We start from the raw sequence: 24537 nt of genomic DNA, 5'->3' as shown, positions 1-24537 counted from the left end.
TCGCCGCGAGAGCACGTTTTTGTTTGTTTTGTTTATATTTTCATACTTGACAGCTCCCGTAACAAGTTGTGTACCTTGTGTAGTCTGAAATGCATCAAAAATCATGAACGACAAGATTGGAAAAAAAAAAATCAATAGTTGAGTCGTCAAACAATAAACCGTTCGTCTTGCCCATAGCTCCCCCACAACTGTTTTAATAAAAAAAAAAAAAAAGAAAATCGTTTAAGAAAATCGATCCACTGGCATTGTTTTGCATTCAATTAAACCAAATTCATTATTTTAGATATCATAATTCTAAATTACATTTCAGTCAAATTATTATTTGCTAAATAGCACTCTGCCAGTTCGGTTCTACTCAGTTCCTTTCCTTCGATAAAATAAAAACAACAAAAAACTCCGACGACTGGTACCTGTCTGCCCATGTGTACCCGTACCCTATTTTTACACCTCACACGCAAGGCATTCTGTTTTTTTTTTTTTTGCTGACTTTCACTTGATAACTGTAAAAAGACCACAACTTTTGATAGTCTCCCATCCCAGAAGGCATGGAATTATGCTAATCAAATCTAACAACTATCGGTATTGGTCAATGTCATAATTGTACGGTAATAAAATAAAAATACTATTAACAAATCTTCAATTTGGCGGGAGACCTTTTGTGAAATGCCGGCTGGATAAAAAAAAAAATGATAATCCCACAAACATCACGCAAAGAGCACCACAACAAAAAAAAACACTCACCGTCTTCATCGTAGAACTCGTCTGACATGGTTGTTGGCGTTTTTCCTAGCAGTGGCAATCTACGATCGAACTCAACTTCACCTCACTTGTCACTATTGAAAAAGTTTCCTCCACCACTACTCACTTCGCGAAATCAAAATTGTCCCTCTAAGACCAATCAATTATGGATCAACTTTTTGACACTTCAACCTCAGCCGGTTCACTTGCACTTGCATCGCCTTCTTTGATGCTCCCTAATTACTCCTAATTTCGCACACACGGACCGCAACGAACGGCAATAATAGATCCAAGTGCTGTCCTACCACTGCCTGTGTGCACTTCCAATATGGCGTCGATATAGTAGAAATTTTCTGCTGTCTGGCACTGCTGCACAGCTTGAGAAAAAAAAACTCTTCACCCAGCGAGAGCATCGAACGTACGACCGACGCGTCCAAACACTGCGATAGATTTGACCGAGCGGTGAAAATTTTCCGACAGGCAAGTCCCGCATCATGGTAAATGAGCGCACCAACACACCGTTACCTCTGTCAGTAAACTAGGTGGCGTAAGCATCGGTCGACCAATCAGGCTCAGCGAGAATGCGACGGAAGATCTTCACAAACGTTGTCCGAGTGAGACAGCACACACTTGTGTGCTACGTATTCATGCTACTGTGTTGGTGCACGACTGCGTCTCTGCCCTTGACATCCGTGACGAGCTTGGCGCCATTTTGTTGTTTATGCCTCGGCTTATTGACGTAGCAAAGGCACCATGACGCCAGCGCACTGGTGGCAACTGTCAAAAATAAGGTTTTTCGGTAATTACTCCCGATTGTTTCAATAGTTAGATATGGAGTTGGGGAAACCTGCATTGCTAACTCTTGATCTTTATTTTGCCGTTGGATTCGTAGAAAAATTCGCTGTCGTTCGGGAGATATTTGAGGTCAAAATCGTGAGGTTGAGAAAAGTAATCGCATGTGCTCGGGAAATATAACCTTAAATACTGTATTTTTACATACAAATCTACAGAGTTCGGTGATGATTCATCATACAACCTGAAAACAGAGGGGAATGTCTAGAAAAATGTGTACATTTTGTAACATTTACTGGACAAAGCAGAAGATTGTCTATCTTTGTACTATTCTGAACAATTCGGTACCAAACCAAGTGCCCTTTGTAAACATAAAAGCTAGAATTGTTTTTTGCTCATGCAATTTTTGTAAAATTCTTGCCTTCATCATCCAAGCTACAATGCACTAGAACAATCTCATTTGTGCCTAAATTTGTGAACATAGATACTAAAATTTGTACTGGGAAGTCCATTAGTAAACAATCACCGAGGGGCGCGTAAAAGTATTTTCAACTTGTGCAACGATTTCAGTGAAAAAAGTTGTACATTTTTTTTTTATTGAAACAGCTGATGAAACATGCAAGAGGGCACTAATAAAAATTACCATAAAAATGAGCTTAACGACGTGTTCGGAGTATCATCTAAACCATTTGTGGGATAGTTCTATCATTAGGTCGTATGAATAAAAGCGTTTCCTTTACTTTTCCCGTAAGAAATGCACGGGAAAGTAAAGTAAACTCTTTTTATTCATACGGCCCATTACCGTTCGTTTATGGTATTTGTTTATTAGGGGGAGGCAGAAACAGTTAAGTGAAGTAACTAATTAGGATACATTGAGTCCTTGTACGGTACGAAACCTGTGTGGGAAGGATCTAGTAAATTCCTAACACTGGCCAGATTGAGCTGTTCGTCTTTGGTTATAACATGTTATAAGCATATCTTGATGATATTTTTCATTATTATGACATGTTATAACCATAGAGGTAACTCTAAGACTAGAAGGTCCCGAAGAAACGTGCTCAACTTTTTGGCTCAGCACAGTTCACGTTTGTGCTGGTACTCTCATCCGTCCCATGCTAATCGATGCACCCCCTAGAAAAATCAACGTATATTGTTAATTTGTGTTCGTTTGAATAGTAGTGGGTAGGGTAGTTGTACATGTAGATGACGTTGCACAAACACCCTCATTTTATCTGTCAAACTTTCATAGCTAATCAAAACAAACATAGTTTTGTTCTAGAATTTCGACTAGAATGGGGTACGTTAAACGATTTGCTTGGAACCAATAGGCTAGTCGTCAAGCAGTGGCCTATTTAAAATCGTTAGTTTCCACCGGTTTTTATAACTCTGCAGTCGGAACAAGCCATAAATTAGACAAATTTCAAAACTAGTTTCAGAACTCAGAAAGTGTAATGAAAAGTTTGAAAATGCAGTGCGGTTTGAAACGATGCAGCAAAGTGACAGCTTTACTACAATGATAAGAACGGCTCACAATGCATCCGAATTTAATACGTTCGAATCCGGATGCATTGTGCTCAGCTCTTAACAATCTTGGTAATATGGTAATGATGGAATACAAGACTTCAATAATTTGTAATTGTAATTTATAACGTTTAAAACTACAGAAAGTTCGGAAGTCTTTGAGAGGAGAGCGTGACACAGAGGTGAGGATGGGGATCGGTTCATTTATATGCAAAAAATGACATCATATAGGACTGCCCATACATCAGGGAGCTATAACCACAGACAAACAGACAAAACACATTGAATATTTTCAATGTAAAACATCGTCGCTATCGCCATCTGTTGAGTATACTGTGACGGGTAGTACCCTGAGCAGATGGCGGTAGTGTGTAAACGTCAAACGCAAGGGTTATTGACTATGCGCGCCACAGGTGGTGGAACCATAGAGGTATCTCTAAGACCAGAAGGTACCGCAGAAGCGTGCTCATCTTTTTGGCTCAGCTCTGGTACTCTCTTCGGTCCCAAGCTAAACGATTCACCCCTCGAAACATAGGAAAAACCAATAACCCCTCATTTTATCTGTCAAACTTTCATAGCAAATCAAAACAAACATTGAGTAGTACTAGAATTTCGACTAGAATGGGGTACGTTAATCGTTTGCTTGGGACCAATAGGCTAGTCAAGTAGTGAGCCAATTTTAAATCGTTAGTTTCGTATTGATTGTTGGTGGAACTCGAGGGGGGCGACACATCTAAATCTCAAGTTAAGATGCTCAACAAATCTCACACTAGTGAATCAATCTTCGAAAAATCTTCTTTCATTTGTTGCATCTACTTGCATCGAGCATCATCTTTTTGCAGGAAATCTTTAGAATCGTCATCAATCTTCTTTCTATCTACTCAGCGGGCGCGCAGCTAGCCACAGCATAGCACAATATTTTCTGCATCGTAGATAGAGTCGTCCCCCTCGGTGGAACTACCAACTAAAAACATTTAAATTGACCGATAAATGCGTGTTCGATGAACAAATTGCCAGTGTTATGTCTGTTTGTCTGTGCTTTAACTATAGACTTACTCCTCGACTAACACTAAGACCAGAGGGTTACGAAGAAAAATGATCATTCTTTTGGCTCAGAAAGAACCAGACCAAGGTGACTACATACATACTTCTCTGACGTTAGTGAAATGCACAAGTATTAGTGTGGAACTTTGTGTAAATTATAAGTATTAGTGCAAGAAAACCTTTGAATTTACCCAAAGTTCTGCACTAATACTTGTGCAATTCACAAACGTCAGAGAAGTCTATAAGTGTTCTAATGTGTCAAATTTTTGTATGGGACAGCGACCGAGTTTGTTTACAACTTGCTCTAAAACCGCACTCTCCGCCGCGATCTCCCCGTCCAAAGTTGTATCACCATGTATATACCACCATAAACCAGACCTTCGGGCCCAAAGTAATTGTAGCATCCCTCGAAACTTAAGAAAATCTAGAGTCAAGATAAAAACAGTGTAACTCGCATCACGGTTTTCGAAAGGTTACCTTCCCTTTTACTTGGCAACAGTGAAATTCTGCATCAATTTGAAATGACTTCTAGCGAGAAAGCAAATTAACAGCGGTGGTAAATAATTATATCAGTGATTTTGTTGAATTATCTTAACAACAAATATTACAAATTCTCATTACATTTTTATTTTTTTTTTTTAATTCCTTAAATTTTGGTACACTGGAAGAACTATTTTAAATAAGTGCGATTGCATTAGCGCAAGCCATCATCTTAGCGCCCCTCACTGGGACTTGGTATGAGAGAGAAATGTCAACTAATAGATTCAGTCTCAAAAAATGAAAAAAAATAAATCTTTATTTAAAAATCAAGATGAGTGGGATCGATGCAAATATCGTTGGGTTTAGAAAACGAAGCTCTTTCAGATGATTGTATAAAAACCGGTATGTTTTATGAAATTAATCAACCCAATTGGACTTCACGTATAGAGATGGCAACGAATGGGATCTAAAACAAACCCGTCAGAACTGTCAAAGTTTATGCAATGATCAATGATCTATTCCACTTTGAATAGAGTGAATGGAGAATACTGAGGATGGATTTATTTTATACAGTTCAGGGAAACCCGCATAAACGCGAACCATAAATTGACCTTACCGATAATGGTTATAAATTGTTTATAATCCCTGCTAAACTTCAACTGAAATGGTTATGGAACTTTACATGAACGTTTAATGATAAAGTTTTAACCTTAAGTATTATAGTTTTTTGGAAGTGGACTTTACAAATAATGGATTGTTAAGAACCATTACCATTCAAAATTCTTGTTTTCTCCATACATTTTCGGAAAGAAAACTATACTAAAACCTTTTAATTTATGGTTTGAGAACATTAATGGTAATGGTTATGGTAACCAGTAAGGTCCATGAATGGTTTTGTAACATCGATCAACTTTATGTGGAATATATCGCGAATTGGTTGCCTGTAAATTACTGATTACCAATTCACGATATATTTCACGTAAAGTTGAGCGATAATACAAAACCATTAATGGACCTTACTGACTACCATAACCATAACCATTAATGTTCTCAAACCATAAGTAAAAACGTTCTAATATAGTTCTCTTTCCAAAAATGTATGGAGAAAACAAGAATTTGGAATGGTAATGGTTCTTAACAACCCATTATTTGTAAGGTCCGCTTCCAAAAAACCATAATACATAAGGTTAAAACTTTATCACACAAACGTTCATGTAAAGTTCCATAACCATTTCAGTTGAAGTTTAGCAGGGATTATAAACAATTTATAACCATTATCGGTAAGGTCATGTGATGGTTCGCGTTTATGCGGGAAGCAAGTCAGAAGGGACCAACTAGAAACGTATACAATTAATTGGATCGTCGATTTCCCACGAATGACAACACACCTACACAAACTAACTACCTGTAGAGTAATGTTTGGTCTTTCAGATGGTGCCTGACATGTTTCCCTTGAGATCACAACCATACTCAAAACTAAAGAGGCTGAATTTATAAAGAGACGACATATCAAAATTGATTAATCGATTATCTGTCAAAGTCACCACACGAAAAGTTATTCCAATCGAGCAGAAGACCTGTCAAATGGATAAGCTGTCGTCTCTTTACCCAATTCAGTCTCTTTACTCAAAACGAAACCCATAGATATTAGTGACATTTAGCGCGCACACACACACTAGTGGGTGCATCGTCGTGTAAAGTTGTTTATTACTTTCCTCTGGCTAACCTAAAAAATGTATGAAATTAGATCTATCCAAGTGAGTTTGACAGCGATTTGTAATGTTTTTCAATTAGGGATGCTATAGCATCCCTAATTAAAAAAAAACATAAACGAACGACAACGCAAATGATAGAACTATACATGTTTCTTGAGGATAAATGAAATATTTAGCAACAAGGGAATCAAAACGAACTCTCAAGAACGGTCAAGGTCAATATTCGTTGATAAGGAATAAGTGCAGGGAAGTGAGGTTAGGCTTTGGGATAGACACAGTCCACTTACCATTTGTTTTTCATTTGACTTAATAATCTATTTCCCATTTCATAATTCATCACTGATATCTTCTATGTGACGATCGATAAGAAGTGATTGTAAATAAATTACGGTGCAACTTGGTTCTCGTTTTCCTCTTGAAGGCAATGTTGCGTACAAGTTTATGTATGGTATGTTGTTCCCGCCACTACTGAAGCAGTTTATAAATTAATTGCTTGAAAAAAATGCATCCGCTTTATACAATTTCGTGAATAATGAATAGTTATTTAGTTATATAAAACATAATTTAGAATTCACGTTAGAATATGGAGCAATATTGTAGTGATTGATTTACTGATTAACCTACTAAAGCTTCATAAGAAAGTTTATTGAGCCCCTCGATGTCTGACTGGAGCTCGGGCTCGAGTGCAGGTTTGAAGAAGGCACAAGACAAAGCGAGAGATTCCAAGCACAAGGTGGAGAAGCTAACTGTGTGTGTGTGCCGTAGGCTATAGCCTATAAAGATTTTCACGCCTGGTTGTATTGGGACGCTGTGTGGAACTGTGGTAGTGAAAATTCGAGGAAAATACCGCTGTCAATCTCATTATGACTGATCGAATTACATACATTTTGAGGTTAGCCAGAGGAAAATAATAAACAACTTTACACGGCGATAGACCCCCGTTAGTGTGCATGCGGTAAACGTCACTAATCTCTATAGAGATTACTAAAGTATGATCAACAATCAATACGAAACTAACGATTTTAAATTGGCTCACTACTTGACTAGCCTATTGGTCCCAAGCAAATCGATGAACGTACCACATTCTAGTAGAAATTCTAGTACTACACTATGTTTGTTTTGATTCGCTATGAAAGGTTGACAGATAAAATGAGGGGTTATTGGATTTTTCTTTGTTTCGATGGGTGAATCGATTAGCTTGGTAGCCAATTGGTACCGAAGATAGTTACCTTCTCGGTTACCTCTATGGTATGATCATAGAGGTAACTCTAAGACAAGTAGGTCCCAAAGAAACGTGCTCAACTTTTTGGCTCACCTCTGGTACTATCTTCGGTCCCAAGCTTGTCGAATCACCCCTCGAAACATAGGAAAAACCAATAACCCCTCATTTTATCTGTCAAACTTTCATAGCAAATCAAAACAAACATTGCGTAGTACTAGAATTTCGACTAGAATAGGGTACGTTAATCGTTTGCTTGGGACCAATAGGCTACTAAAGTGGTGAGCCAATTTAAAATCGTTAGTTTCGTATTGATTGTTGGTATGATTGCGTCAGTGTTTTGTTTTCATCGGGAAAATTTTCTGCTATGAAGTTTTTTTTTTCCTGATGAAAACATGTTGCGTATACGTATACGTGACGTAGTGTGCGTACGAGAAACGTCAGCAATCTCTATAGGGTATACAAGCCCTAAGAGGAAGAGGAGACAACTGGCTTCTTACTCTTTTATCTCAATCTATATCTATTTCTATCTCTATCTCTATCTTACGCACTTCGAATCGGTCAATCACGAGCTGGCTCGCGTTTGACAGAAAAGTAGGTCATTTTCGCCCCCGTATTGTCTTCTCTTCCTTTTAGTGCAAGCCGTGCGCACTACACACATACTCACAGCTTCCCTGTTCGGTATATTTTTTTAATCGCAAAAAATACCCGAACATAAGGTGATCCAACAGGCGTTTCTCAGTTGAACCACAAACGAAGTGACAGACGACTAACTGGCGAAGAAATCAATTAAAATAATATGGTTCGCTGTAATAGAATTTTCTTATAAGCTTGTACCATCAGCCACCAGATGGGCTGGTATTTTTGTTTTGATTTGAACATAGTTGATTTTATGTGCAATAAGATCTTTGACAGTGTGCAAAGAGTGTATCATTTTATCATTTTTTTATGCATTTCAGTTTAGTGTAGAGTGAAGAAGATAGAACCAAAACATTCTAGTACATTTAGTGTTGCCATGTGGTACAATCCATTAGTAGTGTTGCCATGTGGCACAATCCAGTAGTAGCAACAATCAATACGAAACTAACGATTTTAAATTGGCTCACCACTTTAGTAGCCTATTGGTCCCAAGCAAACGATTAACGTACCCTATTCTAGTTGAAATTCTATTACTACACTATGTTTGTTTTGATTCGCTATGAAAGTTTGACAGATAACATCAGGGGTGTGTGGATTCATGCAGAACATGCAGGGGTGAGTGAAATAGCTTGGGACTGCTTGGGACCGTTGTTCTGGTACTGAGTGAGCCAAAAATAATAATGGTTTTCTTCGGGACCCAGTGGTCTTAGAGTTACCTCTATGGTAGTAGTGGTGTTGCCATGTGGTACACTGAAAAATTGCATTAGCAGGTGCGTCACCAAAGTTTTCGAGCCACTCCGTCTGTCACTTCGTTTGTGGTTGAACTGACAGCTAGAAATCTATAGTGTGTGAGTGATCTGGTGTTAATGGTGCTGAATGTAAACATAAACAAAGAAGAAATTCATATGATAATAAACTGCCAGTTCTACCAACAATCAATACGAAACTAACAATTTTAAATTGGCTCACTACTTGACTAGCCAATTGGCCCCAAGCAAACGATTAACGTTCCCCATTCTAGTCGAAATTCTAGTACTACACAATGTTTGTTTTGATTCGTTATGAAAGTTTAATAGATAAAATGAGGGGTTAGTGAATTTTCCTATGTTTCGAGGGATGAATCGATTAGCTTGGGACCGAAGAGAGTACCAGAGCTGAGTCAAAAAGTTGAGCACGTTATTTCGGGACCTTCTAGGCGTAGAGTTACCTCTATGGTTCTACCTCTACCATAGAGGTTACTCTAAGACCAGAAGGTCAGGTGCTTAATAGGCCAGGAATGGGGTAGTGACCCCACTTTTAAATAGTTTATTTTTTATTTAACAATTGGAATGGCGATTTAGGCTCTGAACCATTTGGTGGATTTTTTAACTTTTGGTTAAAATTTGACAGATGGAAAGTTATCGATTAACCCTACTATCCGAGCGTGGTTATTTCTGACAGACAAGAAGTTAAATTTTGACAACAGTGCTCGAAAACCGATCGATCAGTAACACAGGGATTTTCGAACATAAGAAATAACTTTCGAAATGTCACTTTTAACGACGACTCCAATTTAACTCGGCGAATGGTTCACAGCCTTAGAAAATTAATTGCAGGTATGCGTTGAAAAGTGTGAGTTGATCGAAATACTTTCAAAACATTTCCTCCTATTCCATTGAGAATCCCATGTACAATTGTAGGCATTGATATTGATAGTGCGCAGATAAAATATGTTTATGTTGAGTTAAACGAAAACGTTCTGTAAAGGCTTGAGCATTTTCACGGGATGCCAATTTTTATACTAAAAATCAAAGCTGCCAGTTTGTCGGATTTTCTGTCCGCCAAACTATGAATATAGTCACTATACTTCCAACCATTCGTTTCAGTAAAAAATGATCGCCTTCCATCACATGATTCATCGGATGCAGACTCTTCCACTCAGCGAAACAGGAAAGGTAAAGGAATCGCAGTACATCTTCGAAACAGCGAGATTCAACGGATACAAGGAGACCACAATGGCAGCGCCAGTGGTGTAGTGGTAAGCGTGATTACCTCTCACCCCAGCAGGCCTGGGTTCAATCCCAATCAGCGCCACCGGGATGTTCTGAAGCATAACATCTCTGATCACGCCTTCATTCGGAAGGGAAGTAAAGCCGTTGGTCCCCGGTTCATGAGTTCATGGGTTGATAGGTAGGATCCAGGTGAGGGAGCTGCTTCCCTGGTGTCGGTAGTATTGGTGCTCAGCATGGAAAATAAGATCGACGGAAAACAAATCACGGAACCCATGAAACGAGTGTCCGTTCCATTTGATCAAGATATTACTTGCAAGTTAAGATCACAGTTCGGACTAGATTTAGTATGCATAATCAGTTAAAATCATTGTTAAGATCCACTAAAGATCAAGTTAATGTTAGGTAAAGCATTGTAGCAAAGTATATGTAGGACAAACCAAGAAAACCTTCGTAACTAGATTTAAAGAACGGAGCAATTAACGGAGGTTAATAAAGCAAAAGCAAGAGGCCTAACATATGATTTCAAACTCTCAAATATTGACGGAGGACATCGCGATTTTACGAACCGTATCTACACCATGGAAATTAAATGTTGCAGAAAGCCTCGAGATAAAAAAACAACGGAATTCAACTTTACTCAACAGGGAACAACCATAGAGGTAACTCTAAGACCACTGGGTCCCGAAGAAAATCAATATTATTTTTGGCTCACTCAGTACCAGAACAACGGTCCCAAGCAGTCCCAAGCTATTTCACTCACCCCTGCATGTTCTGCATGAATCCACACACCCCTGATGTTATCTGTTAAACTTTCATAGCGAATCAAAACAAACATAGTGTAGTACTAGAATTTCAACTAGAATAGGGTACGTTAATCGTTTGCTTGGGACCAATAGGCTACTAAAGTGGTGAGCCAATTTAAAATCGTTAGTTTCGTATTGATTGTTGGAACAACTGCTCATTTGTTAATAACTTTTCACTCAGTTGTTGAAATTTGTTTTTCTTTGAAGTAATTGATAGATTAGGATCATAGTTTACTATAGACATGCAAAGAGTAGGTAAACCTTAAATGAATTTTTACACTAAAAGTCAGAGATGTGCAGCGAGCATTTCTCACTTCATTTAACAAATTCAGTTTATTACTAAAATTAAAATCTACTCTTTTTTTACGTATCTTTCAAGCTTAAACTCTATTCTATCGACCGCTACAAAAAGAACTATGTTTCGTCAACTTTGTGCAAAGTTATTGGCAAAAGAGCAGTTCGTGACCAAAACTGCCTGACCTGCTTCTACAGGAGATTAGATTTAAGTTTACCTAGCTACTAAGTTAAAATGTACCTAGGTTAATATATAAGGGAAATGGATGTTATGTCGGCCTAAGTGTCCCTAATTTGGGCCCATACATAAATTCAGCAATTGACTAAATTTTCAATAGCGACCAAAAATATACATTTGTACCATCCCAATGACGCGTTCATCTAGATAAAATTGATAAATAGCAGATTTTTAGCGATGGGCCCAATCTTTGATCCATAGGGCAACATTAGAGCCATTTCCCATATTCGGTAAGTTGCGATGTTTTCTTTAGTCGAGTATTAGTACACTGAAGAAGTCTGCACATTGTAGACGAAATACGCGTATCTGCCAAGGATAAAGCAAAAAAGTTAGTGGAATTAAATGGAAATTACTAATCCTTCTATCTCTCTCTTTATAAGGTATTGCACTACTAGCTTATTCTGGTGAACTCAGAATTGAGTCGAATGCGGCAAGTAGGGCTACTCAAAATTGAGTAGTCTTATGTTGACCCACTTTTGAGTAAACTACGTTCTCACGTAGACTGAGTCAAATCCACTCAGCGATATTTTCAGCTGCGGGGAGTGTTTTTGTTTTGATTTTTATTTAAGGAAATGGAAATTTCCTGCTCCGGATTCATTCTACCGGAGCAGAAAATGCTTCAACACCGTTTCCCTAAGCAATTCCTTCTTACCTGAAGGCATTTCAGCCGGTTTTCAGTAACTTTTCCTAGGAAGTTTCCTCCAACATGGTTGACATTTTTTCTAAGACCAGGATTTTGCTGACTGAGTGGCTTTTACTCAGTTTGACATTTCTCGTTTTCTCAGCTTTTGACAACTCGATACATCGGACGAAAGTGAGTACGATTGAGTCACCCGGTGAGTAAGCTGAAGTTAGCGTGTAAGACGCACTCATTCATCAGGATTCAGCAAAATGATTCCAAATGTGATATTTTTTTTATTGGTGAAAAAATCAAATAAGAAATATTGCTGAAATCTTTGCTGATTTTCAGTAAAATGTTGGCATTTTGACAGAATTTGGAATTGCTGGAAAATTCAGCAGCATTATTTTGCTGACTTTCAGCGATTTAAATTTAGTGTGTAGTGTCCACATTCGCCTAATGAATGTTGAGCCTACTTTGATTGAGGTAAATATACTCCCCCTCCCCTCTTTCGTCACGTTTTTCCTCTGCATACCTAATGCATTGCTTGCAGGCATGGAAAATCATTTGCATTCATTTTGTGCATTCATTTACATTCATTTGCCCCTAACTTTTTTTATCAACAGAATTCTGCAAATTAATGTATGGAGCTTTTGTAGGTTTTGTTATTAGCTACAAGAACTCAAATCCGTATCTCTTATGCATGACGAAACAGAGCAAACAGAATCCACTACTGTTTTTCAGTGAATGTATTTTACATTCACTGAAAAACAGTAACGACTTCTGCCCGCTCTAATTCATGATGTATAAGAGATACAGATTTGAGTTATGGACAAAAGTTATAGCTAATAACAAAACCTACTAAAGTTCTATACATACATCATTTTGTGTAATGCTGTTGATGAAAAAAGTTAGAGGCAAATGAATGTAAATGAATGCATGAAATGAATGTAAATGATTTTCCATGCCTGATTGCTTGTCACAAAATCATACACCACCTTTTGAGCATAAAAATATGAATCAATATATACATATATCAACCAACCAACCTACCCCCCCGTAGTGATTTCTATGCAAACTTTCATCGTTGTTGCAGCCAGAGGTGGTAAATGTCATAGAAATTTGTTGTGTAACGGTAGTAACTTAAGCTGTAGCAGCCATCTCAAGAGAATATTATGACATGACAAATGTGAACTATCCCTAAGGTTTCGTGCACTGTTCACACATACCCATACATGCAAGAAACATCAGCTGTTATGCTTTAGCAATAAATTATTATTAGCTATCGGTTCTTCAAACTAGTCGGTACGATTTTTTAGTTGAAGTAATAAGTTATTGTGGTCTATTGAAAGACTTGTTCGTTTTGTGCTTGATTGTGAGTGCAGCTACTGCCTAGTGAAACTTAAGTCTAAGATCACGACCATGCCGGCCAGTTCCCGAATCGCTGGTCCAACAAAATTATATAGGAAAAAAATGTCAGGACATTTTTCCCCCATACGTTTTCATATGGTTTTTTAGTAAAAATAAGTATTGTTATCACCTATGATTACAGACTCTTAAATTGTGGCCAATATGACTAATTTTAGGTAGCAACTTCTATTTTATCCAACATGTAGAAGCTAGGATTTAAGAGCATTTTATTACATTTGATCAACCCTAATGAATAGTTATGCTGAATATGACGTTTATTAGACACAAGGCACACACACTTAATTTTTTTCGCCGAGATTCCAACAGCCGAGTATTTCTGCAATTTATTTAGCTGAGATTCAGTAAAACAGTTGCCGAGACTCAGTTAACAAATAACATTTTGCTGAGATATCAGCTAACAAACAAATATTTTGCAAAGATATCAGCAAAAGTTATTGCCGAGGTAATCGGCTGTTGGAGATTTTACCGAGCTAGATTAAGTGCTCGCTCTCTGAAACCTACACGAAACGAAAATCAATTATTTTAAAACAGCAAATGGGTTTATCTTCCATTTAATTCCACTTAATTAATTTTGGTATCCATGACAGATACGTATTTCGACTACAATGTGCAGTCTTCATCAGTGTCATTCCCACTAAAGAACTTATCGAAATCTAACCCTCTTAAGTACTTATCCCTAGGTAAAAAAGTCAAGATCATACACCGAGGTGAATTTCCATATACCTTTTATGTGTGAAACCACATAGTTTTTTGCAATTAGACTTCACAAATAAAAAATATGTTTGAAGAACATATAAACTATTTGGTTTCCCACCAATACATTCAATGGCATATAAGAAATGAATTTAATTTGCTTTGGTAAATAGAATTTATGTGTGACGTTTATAACATTTATTTCTCGGTAGAACATAAAGATTATGTGTCTAATTCATATGAAAGTCATGGTACAAATAATAACGCTTACGTGTCAATTTCATATATTTTATGTGCTAAAAATATAAATAAAATAATAACAATACAGACTCTGGTAAATTATTTATTTTCCTGAAAATTTTACACCGTCACTGACGTCAGTGGATTGTATATTCCCGCGTGAAGGCGTTTTTGGTTTGAGTCCTGCGATGTATGTCGAAGGCGAGGTCGAAGGTGCCTCGGAGGGTCTAGCGTATACATCGCCGCCTTTAGTCTCTACGTCCTATTCCTGCGCGTCGTCCTCCTGCACTTCCTCCTCCTGCACGTCATCCTCCTGCAAGTCTTCCTCCTACACGTCCTCCTCCTGCAAGTCTTCCTCCTACACGTCCTCCTCCTGCACGTCCAGCAGGAAGAATCCCTGTGTAGAATTCACAAAAAAAAATAATTTCAAACAAATAATATTTATTGCACTAACTCACGTTTGCCACGTCATTTGTATCCGACGGAAGATTTAGGTTTCCTCTGATTTTAAAGCTTCTCCGAGCTCATCACGGCTGTTGGCTAATGTTTATGTGAATTTTGTTTCGCTGAAAACAATCGAAAATAATAGTTTTATGGTAAATAGTTAAAGATAAATGAGATAAATTATTATTTACCTTTGAGAATGCTCAAGTTTTGTTGGAAGATCGAGATGATTTAGCACAATTTGTGCAATAGTGTGCACTGAATTGAAGCACTTAAACATTATGTGTGAAAACACATAACCTTCATCTATGAGATTCGAACCATAATTTTTATGGCAGCATACATATAAATAAAATTTGTCACGCATATACGTGATATGGGCTAGCTTATAGTAGGTAAGGGGTTTGTTATGAAAATTATGTTAACACGTATAAACATAATGTTTTGAATATCTTATAAAAATTATGTGCACAGACAAAATAAACATTAAGTTTAGAATTTTATTAGTGTAGGTATAAAAATGAAACTACAATGTGTTGAATCGGAACCTACCTAACTAATAAAAACCAAAGATTTAAGTAAGCTAAAGGATGATGAAGACTGCACATTGTAGTCGAAATACGTATCTGTCATGGATACCAAAATTAATTAAGTGGAATTAAATGGAAGATAAACCCTTTTGCTGTTTTATTTAGCATTCCGCTAACAACCCAATTTCATTACTTCAATTATTTTATTCATGTGTTTCACTTATACATTTTTGCCAAAACATCAGCCTTATACATTCCATAAAACAAACCACATCGGTCCTATAAGAATGCATAAAAGGTATGTGTGACCACTTATACATTTCATTTTTGCAAGGCGTCTGCTTATTAGTTGACTTATACATTTTACGAATAATCAGCAATAGAAATTTGCCAAAAGGTATAAGGACATTTCTATCCATGTATGCTACATTCTATGTTTTATACTCTTTTTATAGCAGAAGAAAATCTCATATTTATCATAGCCCACCGGCAGCTGTTGTATAGGAATGGGCAAAAGAATGTCAAAATAATAATGCATCTTGCGGTATTCTCTCCCATTCCACTATCGGCGTGGCAGGGCAGCATAAGCATCACCACAACCACCCAAAGGATGGAGCAGGAAACGTAAACAAACCAACCGGCATACATTCGCATGCTATGCGCTTGCGCTATGCTCAAATAAAAGAGACAAAGAAGCAAGAAACCAAGCCGAACAGCGATGCCAGGCTACCGATTTTTGTACACGAAAAAAGTAGGGAACCCCTTGTTTATTGGTACCGTAAGGTACTGTAACAAAATTCTTATCACAAAAAGTTGTTAATTTTTGGAACTTGTTTTTGAGCTAGTAAACTTGTTCCAGTGCCTTGCGGTCTCGCTTACGGTATTAACAATTTTTGATTCCACATAAACAAGGGGTCCCACCTTTTTTCGTGTACAAAAATTTTCGAGCATACAATACAAAGACGTGTATGAGAGTGAGAGCGTCAGCCCAGCACAGCTGATGAAATTCACATCACGATTACGGAGAGAGAGAGATACTGGGAGACAGTGAGATTGAAGAGAGAGACTTCGTCATCATCGCGGACCGGCAAATCGCGCTTTATTTCGGATGCAATGCGGCTTGTTTCAGTAGCTTTAGTAGTAGTTTTCGCGAGTTCGATGTCGGGCGGTGTTTTAGGAAGACGGTCGTTTCGTTGTGTAGGAAGAAAAATTGCACAAAACATTTTTTGCACAAAAAATAATTGAAAAGTCCCAGTCGTTTTTGTATGTGTTTAGTGAAAATTTCATTATACATAGTGTGAATTTTATCATCATTGATGCGATAAATTGAGTAGTTATAGCGAGTTTCTATCGATTGTGATGTTTGGTTGGGGGCAGTGTCTTGCGTGAGTGACTCATCAAAACTAGAAGAATTTATTAGGCACCTGGGAACAACCAGAATTACTCCAGTTTCTTGGTATTAAATCCGTAAGTTCATGTATACTTTGAAGCTTTTTTTTTGCGGTAAAAGTGGTTCTCATTATTTATAAACTAATTACCAACAATTATTGTTTGTTGTAAGCTGCAATGTATTTGAGCATTGCTGTATTCAATGAAGGGTTGCATGCAAAAAACAAACAAACATTCATATTCACGTGCTTTGTTTTGTAATGGAGTCTATATTACAGCTATGGATATGTGTGCCACCAACAGCTGATGGTGTTATTCCAGTTTATAAATTATATGTATTGGTATTCGGCTCATCAAACGCGGACGGGATTTCCCTTTAGTTTCATCTCTTGCGAAAGCGTGACTTATTAGCTATAAAATGCTTCCATGAATTAACCTGCTACACCCAAGTTAAGGATATTCCAAGGATCATTTTAGCGATATTGAAAAAATAATTTACGTTCCCAATTTCTGTTAAGACATGATTTAAAAAAAGCAGGTCTATAAATATATCGTTATTGGGTTTTGTTCTCGGTAATCAAAATGTAGTCATTATATTTTGGTATACAGGATCTGGATGTCGCATTGTATAAATCGTACGTTTCCTGATTGTGTAATCACTTTTTTTTTTACGTAGGACTACGTCTGTGATTTCTATATGGGGGTACACTTTGTGAAGACCGAAAATGGAACATGTAACAAAATTATGAAAGATTTTGAACGTTAATAACTCAGCTGTCCCTGGACCAATTTCAATAATTCTATCACCAATCGATCAGAAGTTGAATTCCATCCTGTCTCACCAAACGATTTTTATTCAATCACCACGTAGTAAGTGGTGGTGTTCTCCAATACACAACGAAAGGCTCTCCACAAACAGCTAGCTATCAAAGCTGACCTCAACCGCTGACCGGATTCAGTTACAATCACCGTGTGTGGTGGTGTCCGCACCGACAAACCGACATGACACTTAATTCTGACTTATGCCCGAAAATCGTAAACGGCCGATTTAAATGTACAGTGATCCGAACTGTCAAAACCATAGGATTTTTTGATCTAGATTAAAATAATTTGTCCAGAATAGATCAGACACGAACCAACTCATAACTGTTGCATGCGGGTTCAAGTTTAGCTAAATATTTCCCGCGAACACGGAGCCAGATGTCAGTAGTGTGCTCTGGTCGGAAATTTTATTATTTTTGCCTATGGTCATTCATGTCGGTTTGTCGGTGGTGTCTGGTCGTTGGCATCAGCAGCAGCATACTAAAGAGTATAAACAGAGAGAACCCCGCTATAATTCCTATTCCTACACAAAATACAAACTCCTGCTGCAGTTAACAAATAAGATTTATTATAGAAGACCACGTAGTCCTACGTCATCATTGCGTACAACCCCATAGAGCTGTCCCTTGTAGTTTTTCTTTTGAAAATGATTCCCACAAAATTTAAGTATTACCATAAAATTAAAGTGCCAAAAGTTATCTAAATAAAATCTAATCTACAAAAAAGTAATTCTTGGTTCAAGATAATTTTCCAGTGAGTTTTCAGACAAATGTTTTTTTTTTTATAAATGTTCATTGAGGGAAAGGGATGTCACATCTAACTACGTGGTTTGTGGGGAGCTCCTTAGTTCATTTCAGTATCTTTAATTATAGAGACTGGGTCTGCAAGTGACAGATTTGGGTAATTAATTTAATATAGGTTATTGGAAATGGCCCAATAGTTTGAGTCGTTGTTTACTTCACCTGGAAAAATGCTCCTCCGTTTTTGACAACATTAGAACGAGAAAAGGAGCCAAACTAGTCAAAAGTAGGTAAAGTGAACTGGCCGTTGGGTACTTTTTTCTTATCGTGAACCTCAGCCCCGTTCGAATTTATCTTTTTAACCGCAATATAACAGCGCCGCCGGTTGTGTAGTGGTAAGCGTGATTACCTCTCACCCCAGCAGGCCTGGGTTCAATCCCAGTCGGCGCCACCGGGATGTTCTGATGCATCTCTGATCACGTAGGGAAGTAAAGCCGTTGGTCCCCGGTTCATAAGTTGATGGGTCGATAGGTAGGGTCTAGATGTGGGAGCTGACTCCCTGGTGTCGGTAGCATTGGGGCTCAGCACGGAAAGCAAGATCGACGGAAAACAAACCAAGAGAAAAAAAACCGAAATATAACGAGGGGCACTAACAATCAGTGGAACTGCACCGATTGTCTACAACGTCAGTTCTTCCTTCTGATTGGGTTCTTTAGTGGTATTGAGGTAATTCCATACCGTGGACCCCCAGTAATCTGACCGTTTTTAATCTGCGCATTTTTTAGTTTGAACCCCGATAATCTGCACGCCGTGCAAATTAAAAGTTGCTCAAACGTCATTTAGCAGATGGAATAGAGATTGCTGACGTGTGCGCAAACTACGTCACGTATACGTATACGCAAAATGTTTTCATCGGGAAAAAAGCTTCATAGCGGAAAATTTTCCCGATGAAAACAAATCACTGACACAATCATACTTTAGCAATCTCTATGGAGAGAAGCGCAATGGAACGATGCAAAATGGAACGCAGCATCAAAACAAAACAGCAAATAAGGCTACCAGAAACTCCCTTTTCTGATGGTCACAGGGATACTATAAGTTCAATTTAAAAATGAACCCCGGTAATATTGCACGAAGTGTCGTTCATATTAACGGGGGTCCACGGTATTCGCAATCTGCATTACAAATGAGCTTGAGCTTGAGCTTGATTGACCGCCCACGGTTGCTACTCTGTTACTGCCAGATCAGCTGTAATTACACAGAGAACCAATAGACGATGCTTGGGACTAGCAATCATCCTCAATGTGTAAAAACTGGTGATCTTAAATTAGGCAATACCAGCGCCGGCCGCGCCCGAACACAGGTCAAGAAAGGAATGGGAAGGATTGTGTTGACATGACACTCGCTTCGATGGAAGCGGAGAACACCTCTGCACTTCCACGAGGAATCACTGGGATGTTGGATAAGAGGGTTGGGTTTGCAGCAGGGTTCGTTTTGGTAAACGATAAGCTGAATTGATGTCCTAACGATCATATAACGCGAAGGAGCTTGGGATGGAACCCACGGTCTTCTGCTCAGTAAGCAAAAACGTTTGCCACTAGGCAGACGAGCACCTTTTTAATCACCGAGTTGCTGTTATTACTATGTAGTCATATTAACAAATAAAACGATTGACGGATCTTGAATGTGGATGGGCCTGAGATTAGACTCATGATGTTCTGCTCAGTAAGTAAAAACAGTTGCTCTAAGGCCACCGAGCCCCTCATATCACATAATACCGTTGCTCAAATTTGTGTATCCATTCAAACCCGGAACCAACGACAACAACGAGTTTCGCAAAATACACGATACACAAGCGATTTTACCATAAATCTCTTTGATATGTAAGGACCTGGGACCGCGTTTTTCTGCTCAGTACGCAGGCCACTGTAACCGACGATCTTTCAAATCCGAAAACTAAAAACTACGAAAAAGTACTTAGGCCTTCATTAAGTTTCACTTTCACGCGACGTTCAATGACAGGGTCCTATCCAGGATTACATCTGAAAAATCCAAATCTGGCCAACGCTCACCCTAAACCTAAACCTGTTCTAATCCACCTGAAATGACTAACGAATGGAAGACTTTGACTACCCAGCCATGCAATAGTCTCATTCAGTGCCTTATGGCAACTTGATGATTCTATTGCGCTCATCTTTTGGCACCACCCAGGGGAGACTTGGTCCTGTACCCAATGCTTAACTTATCTCCATTCCACTCAGCTACTCGCAATTTCTTGTGATATAGTGGGCGGAATATTATATGAGACAATTCAATGCAGACGTCTTTCCAAATTTGGCAGATCGACAGGTAATCGGTGAGTTACAACGATAGTTGCTATTCAACAACTCGACAACGTCCCATCGTCAACGCCTGCTATGAGAATTTCCCATTGCAGACGCCAACGAAATGACGTCATCGCGCTATCGATCAACTACCCTGGTTATCGCCTGGTACCTTATAGCACGATGCTAGGAGGCGAACTGGAAGAATCGATGAGCTAACTCTCCCCCTATTCGCAATCTGCATTACAAATGGAACAGAAATTCAAAATTTCATCAATTTTGGAGCACTGGAACTATTTTAAATAAGTATGATTACATTACATTAGCAAAAATCACCATCTTAGCACCCCTCGATGGTACTTTGTATGGGAGCGAGGTGCCATTTTGTTAGTTTTTTGTAAAGATATCCAATTAACAAGATATACCACTAATAATTTCCTTATTAATGGATACACCACCCTTATGCGATTACAGTGCCATCTGGTGAGTGCACAATAAAACTGTTGGGAGTCCCCCGCCAACTTCACCACCAGGGCTCAATAGGCGAATCCATTAGAAATTAACCGATCGTTTCAGCCTCTGGTGGTGAATAAGGGAACCACCAAAAGAGTGATGAGGGCTTAAATTTTCGCCGTGAAGCATAGGAAGAGGAAAATGTTTTTACCTTTTCTGATTAATTTATCCATCGCAGGTGCTTGTAATCATCATAAACATGGAATATTTTGTATTCTGTATCGATTTTGGAGAGCGTGGTGCTTCGACATATTTTTGTTAAGAAAAGTGAAGATTTATAAAACTACCCTAGCGGATATGATCTTCCGGATTTATAATGTGGTGTTATTTGAGCTGTAAATCCGTTCAAATATGTGAAAAATAATAAAATTAGACCCCTCCCGATGGAAATATGCAAGATACGCACAACAATATGCGTTAATTCGAGATGTAAAAATTGTAATTTGGATGTTAACAAACGGTTTGGTTGACTTTTCCTCTCATAATCGCCTAGCGCACTCTACGTTGGTGGTGCATAGAAACAGCCTATACCTGACAGCAGTGCGCAAAACAGTCAGGTTCAATGAGTCATTTTCATGTGAATATGAACTGCCTCATCATTCACTGCATCGTGAGAGTCTGAATGATTGAGAGGTAAACGAGTCACTGACAGCCGTGCACTCAGACAGTAGCTGGTACCCAATACTTGTCTTGAATGACTGAGCGTACATTGTCTATGGAAAAATGCCTCAATTACATGCTTTGTGAGCGAAAGCAAGCGGTGTGAGTCGCCTGTTTGTGAGTGACTGAATGTTTTTGTTGGCTCTTTCATTGCCTCGTCCTTTACCGTTTGGTACAAACCTGAGTACTGCGGACTCACTCAAGGTGCTTGTCACTTGGGAGCCAGCGTGAACTGTCAAGCAGGAGCCAAACATTCAGAAGCAGCAAATGCAGTTACTGTTCTTATCTACCATCAAGCATTGTAAGCTCACAAAAATGATCTATACTTTTTCATAACACATTCTTAATTTTAAGCTCAAAGATAAAAACCAACAGGCTCAGTGATGAGAGTATAAAAACCAACATAATTTTTATGGGGCAACTGAGTTTTCAATTACAGTAAAACATACTTGGGCGAAACATGTATGTAAACAAACTTTGATAGAGTCATGGGGGCTCGAGCACTCCTGGCTCAGAGCTTTTGGCGGGAATCAACTGATAAAGAGCAAACCAGTTTTAAACTTGAGAAAATTTTCAAGCAGTTTTCCATTGACTTGCAAAATAAAATTGGTCAACTCCGCAGTACCCAGGTACAAACGGTCTGCACAGAGCAATGGATTGAATAGTGCAGTGCTTTCACACTCAGCCTAAGCAGTCAATAAAGTTATGCTCTGGCTGACAGGTGTCAGCATGACAGATGCCAGCGCGGACGTTGATGATCAGTCGAGGGAACAGGACGATATCATCCTCAATGTCATCATCATTATATTGCGATAGCGAGATTCTCACTTTTTTGTGATTGCTACGTTTTTCAATAATTGTGTTCTTTAAGGGTATTGAGGTAAATGCATATTCGTAATCTGCATTAAAAATGGAACTCAAACCCAAAATTACATCAATTTTGGTACACTGGAATTATTTTAAATAAGTACGATTACATTTGCAAAAATCACCTTATTAGCGCCCGTCGGTTTCACTTTATATGGGAGCAAGCTGTCAGTTTGTTAGTTTAGTGTCATACAGTGAAGTTATTATTTTGCTTTAAATCTTGATTTAAAAATCGAGATGAAACTGTGTGGGTCCGAAAAAAAATATCGCTGAGCTCCGAAAACGAAACTCTTTTAGATGATGTACCAATAAACGATAATTTTTTCAAAATTAAAGAACCCAATTACACAACAGAAACACTTGAGAAAACAATCACACATCCAAGTTCGCATTATGATGTGCGTGTATTATCGGTACATTTGAAAACCGGAAAACCCCACACGCAACAATCGATTTTACTCTTGTTCTGTACGTTAAACATAGTGTCGGACATAGTGCGCTGTGTTTGCACAATGATGCGCTATAATGCGCACTATGTCCGACGTTATGTTTAACATACATATTGAGAGTAAAATCTTGTCGCGTGTGTTGTTTTCCGCTGTCCAACATAACTGACAATAATATGTTTTGGTTTCGAGTGAAAGAGCTTCCAATATCACCACCGGTATCAGTAAGATGCAAATCTCAAATAGTAATTGATGATTTGCGAAGCAGTTGCTCAAAATAATCTTTATAAGCATAGAAGTAATCATGGAAAAAAACATCCGCTCTCTCTAAAGAATTATTCCAATACCCCGCCAAAATATGCCATCTTCCTTTGCCAACGCAGTACGCATTTTATAAAAAAAAAATATTTTGGAATGGTTACTTTCATATTTAATGGCGTATGAAGATATTTGTCAACGCGCTTCGTATTTTGGTTTGCGTTGTATCGTCCGCTCAGTGGTGTGGGTTCGTACATGCATGGAAGTTGGTGTGCGTGTTTTCTTCCATCACTGCAGTTCAACGTTGTCTCGTCATAAACCGCTTGGCGCTGTTTTCTGTCTCTATAAATTCTAAAGAGTGAATGGGGTCTGGTTTTGTGTCAATTATTGAAGTGATTATTTTGTTTTAAGTGTTGATTTAAAAATCGCGATGGGATTGAAAAAATATCGTGCTCAGAAAACGAAGCGCTTTCAGATGATGTATAACTAGTAACCGATATATTTTTTTCAAAATTAAAGAACCCAATTTGGAATATATGTACCTCTTATACTCATATGAAAGCTATTTTTCCATTGACATCATTTTAGCGGTTCTTCGATTGCACTCGTGTAGGCCGATGTACAATACCAAGAGAACAACCACTCAGCTCGAAAGCCGCATTATAAAATATCACACCAACCGAAAGCAATTTCTTTCTCCTTGGCTATGTCCATAATAATCGAATTTCAAAACGCTGCTAGTATTGAGGAGAAGCAATGAATTTTCTTTGGCGCTTGACAAGCACTGAACTTTGCTGCTTCAAGCGGAAACAACAGTAGCAGGAGTGATGAGTAATGATTATAGTGTTTTGCTGTCTAACTAACGTCGTACTGGTACCAGTATTGAACATGTACGTACATCTATGCGCATTATATCATGATGATGCTTTCCGTTTGATGATGTGCTGATTTTTTTTGCTACACACTATCATCGAAATTGATATATGCACGCATTGTTGCGAGGGAAAAGGCATATTTATTTTCTAGTGTGTAATGATTGAAGAATTTTATTTTTACTCCAACAATTCAAATTGCGTTTGCTTATTAG

The 24537-nt window shown here is 38.3% G+C and overlaps 3 protein-coding genes across 4 annotated transcripts in view; 2 read left to right on the top strand and 1 right to left on the bottom strand.

Moving 5' to 3' along the window:
• Positions 1-1224, bottom strand: part of ADD1 (ADD domain-containing protein 1) — a 38914-nt gene extending 37690 nt beyond the window's left edge. Inside the window, exon 1 of the mRNA XM_065229431.1 lies at positions 742-1224. Coding sequence (XP_065085503.1) covers positions 742-769 — 28 coding nt within the window. The 5' untranslated portion in view covers positions 770-1224. The remainder of the gene's footprint in view (positions 1-741) is intronic.
• LOC135707576 (uncharacterized) overlaps positions 1-24537 on the top strand; it is a 335607-nt gene that overhangs the window by 55057 nt on the left and 256013 nt on the right. The gene's annotated exons all lie outside the window — the stretch shown is intronic.
• The window catches only part of LOC135707572 (bestrophin-4-like), an 86030-nt gene continuing 78076 nt past the window's right edge, over positions 16584-24537 (top strand). Inside the window, exon 1 of one of the 2 annotated variants that reach the window (XM_065229443.1) lies at positions 16584-16898. The gene's annotated coding sequence lies outside the window, so the exon portion shown is untranslated. The remainder of the gene's footprint in view (positions 16899-24537) is intronic. The other variant, XM_065229444.1, reaches the window with a different exon arrangement.

The sequence above is a fragment of the Ochlerotatus camptorhynchus genome, unplaced genomic scaffold (genome assembly GCF_037179485.1).
Source record: "Ochlerotatus camptorhynchus isolate MF236.1 unplaced genomic scaffold, CSIRO-AGI_Acam_v1.1 ptg000314l, whole genome shotgun sequence".
Classification (NCBI taxonomy): domain Eukaryota; kingdom Metazoa; phylum Arthropoda; class Insecta; order Diptera; family Culicidae; genus Ochlerotatus; species Ochlerotatus camptorhynchus.
Note: the sequence above shows the minus strand (reverse complement) of the source record. Positions and strands in the feature narration are given on the sequence as shown.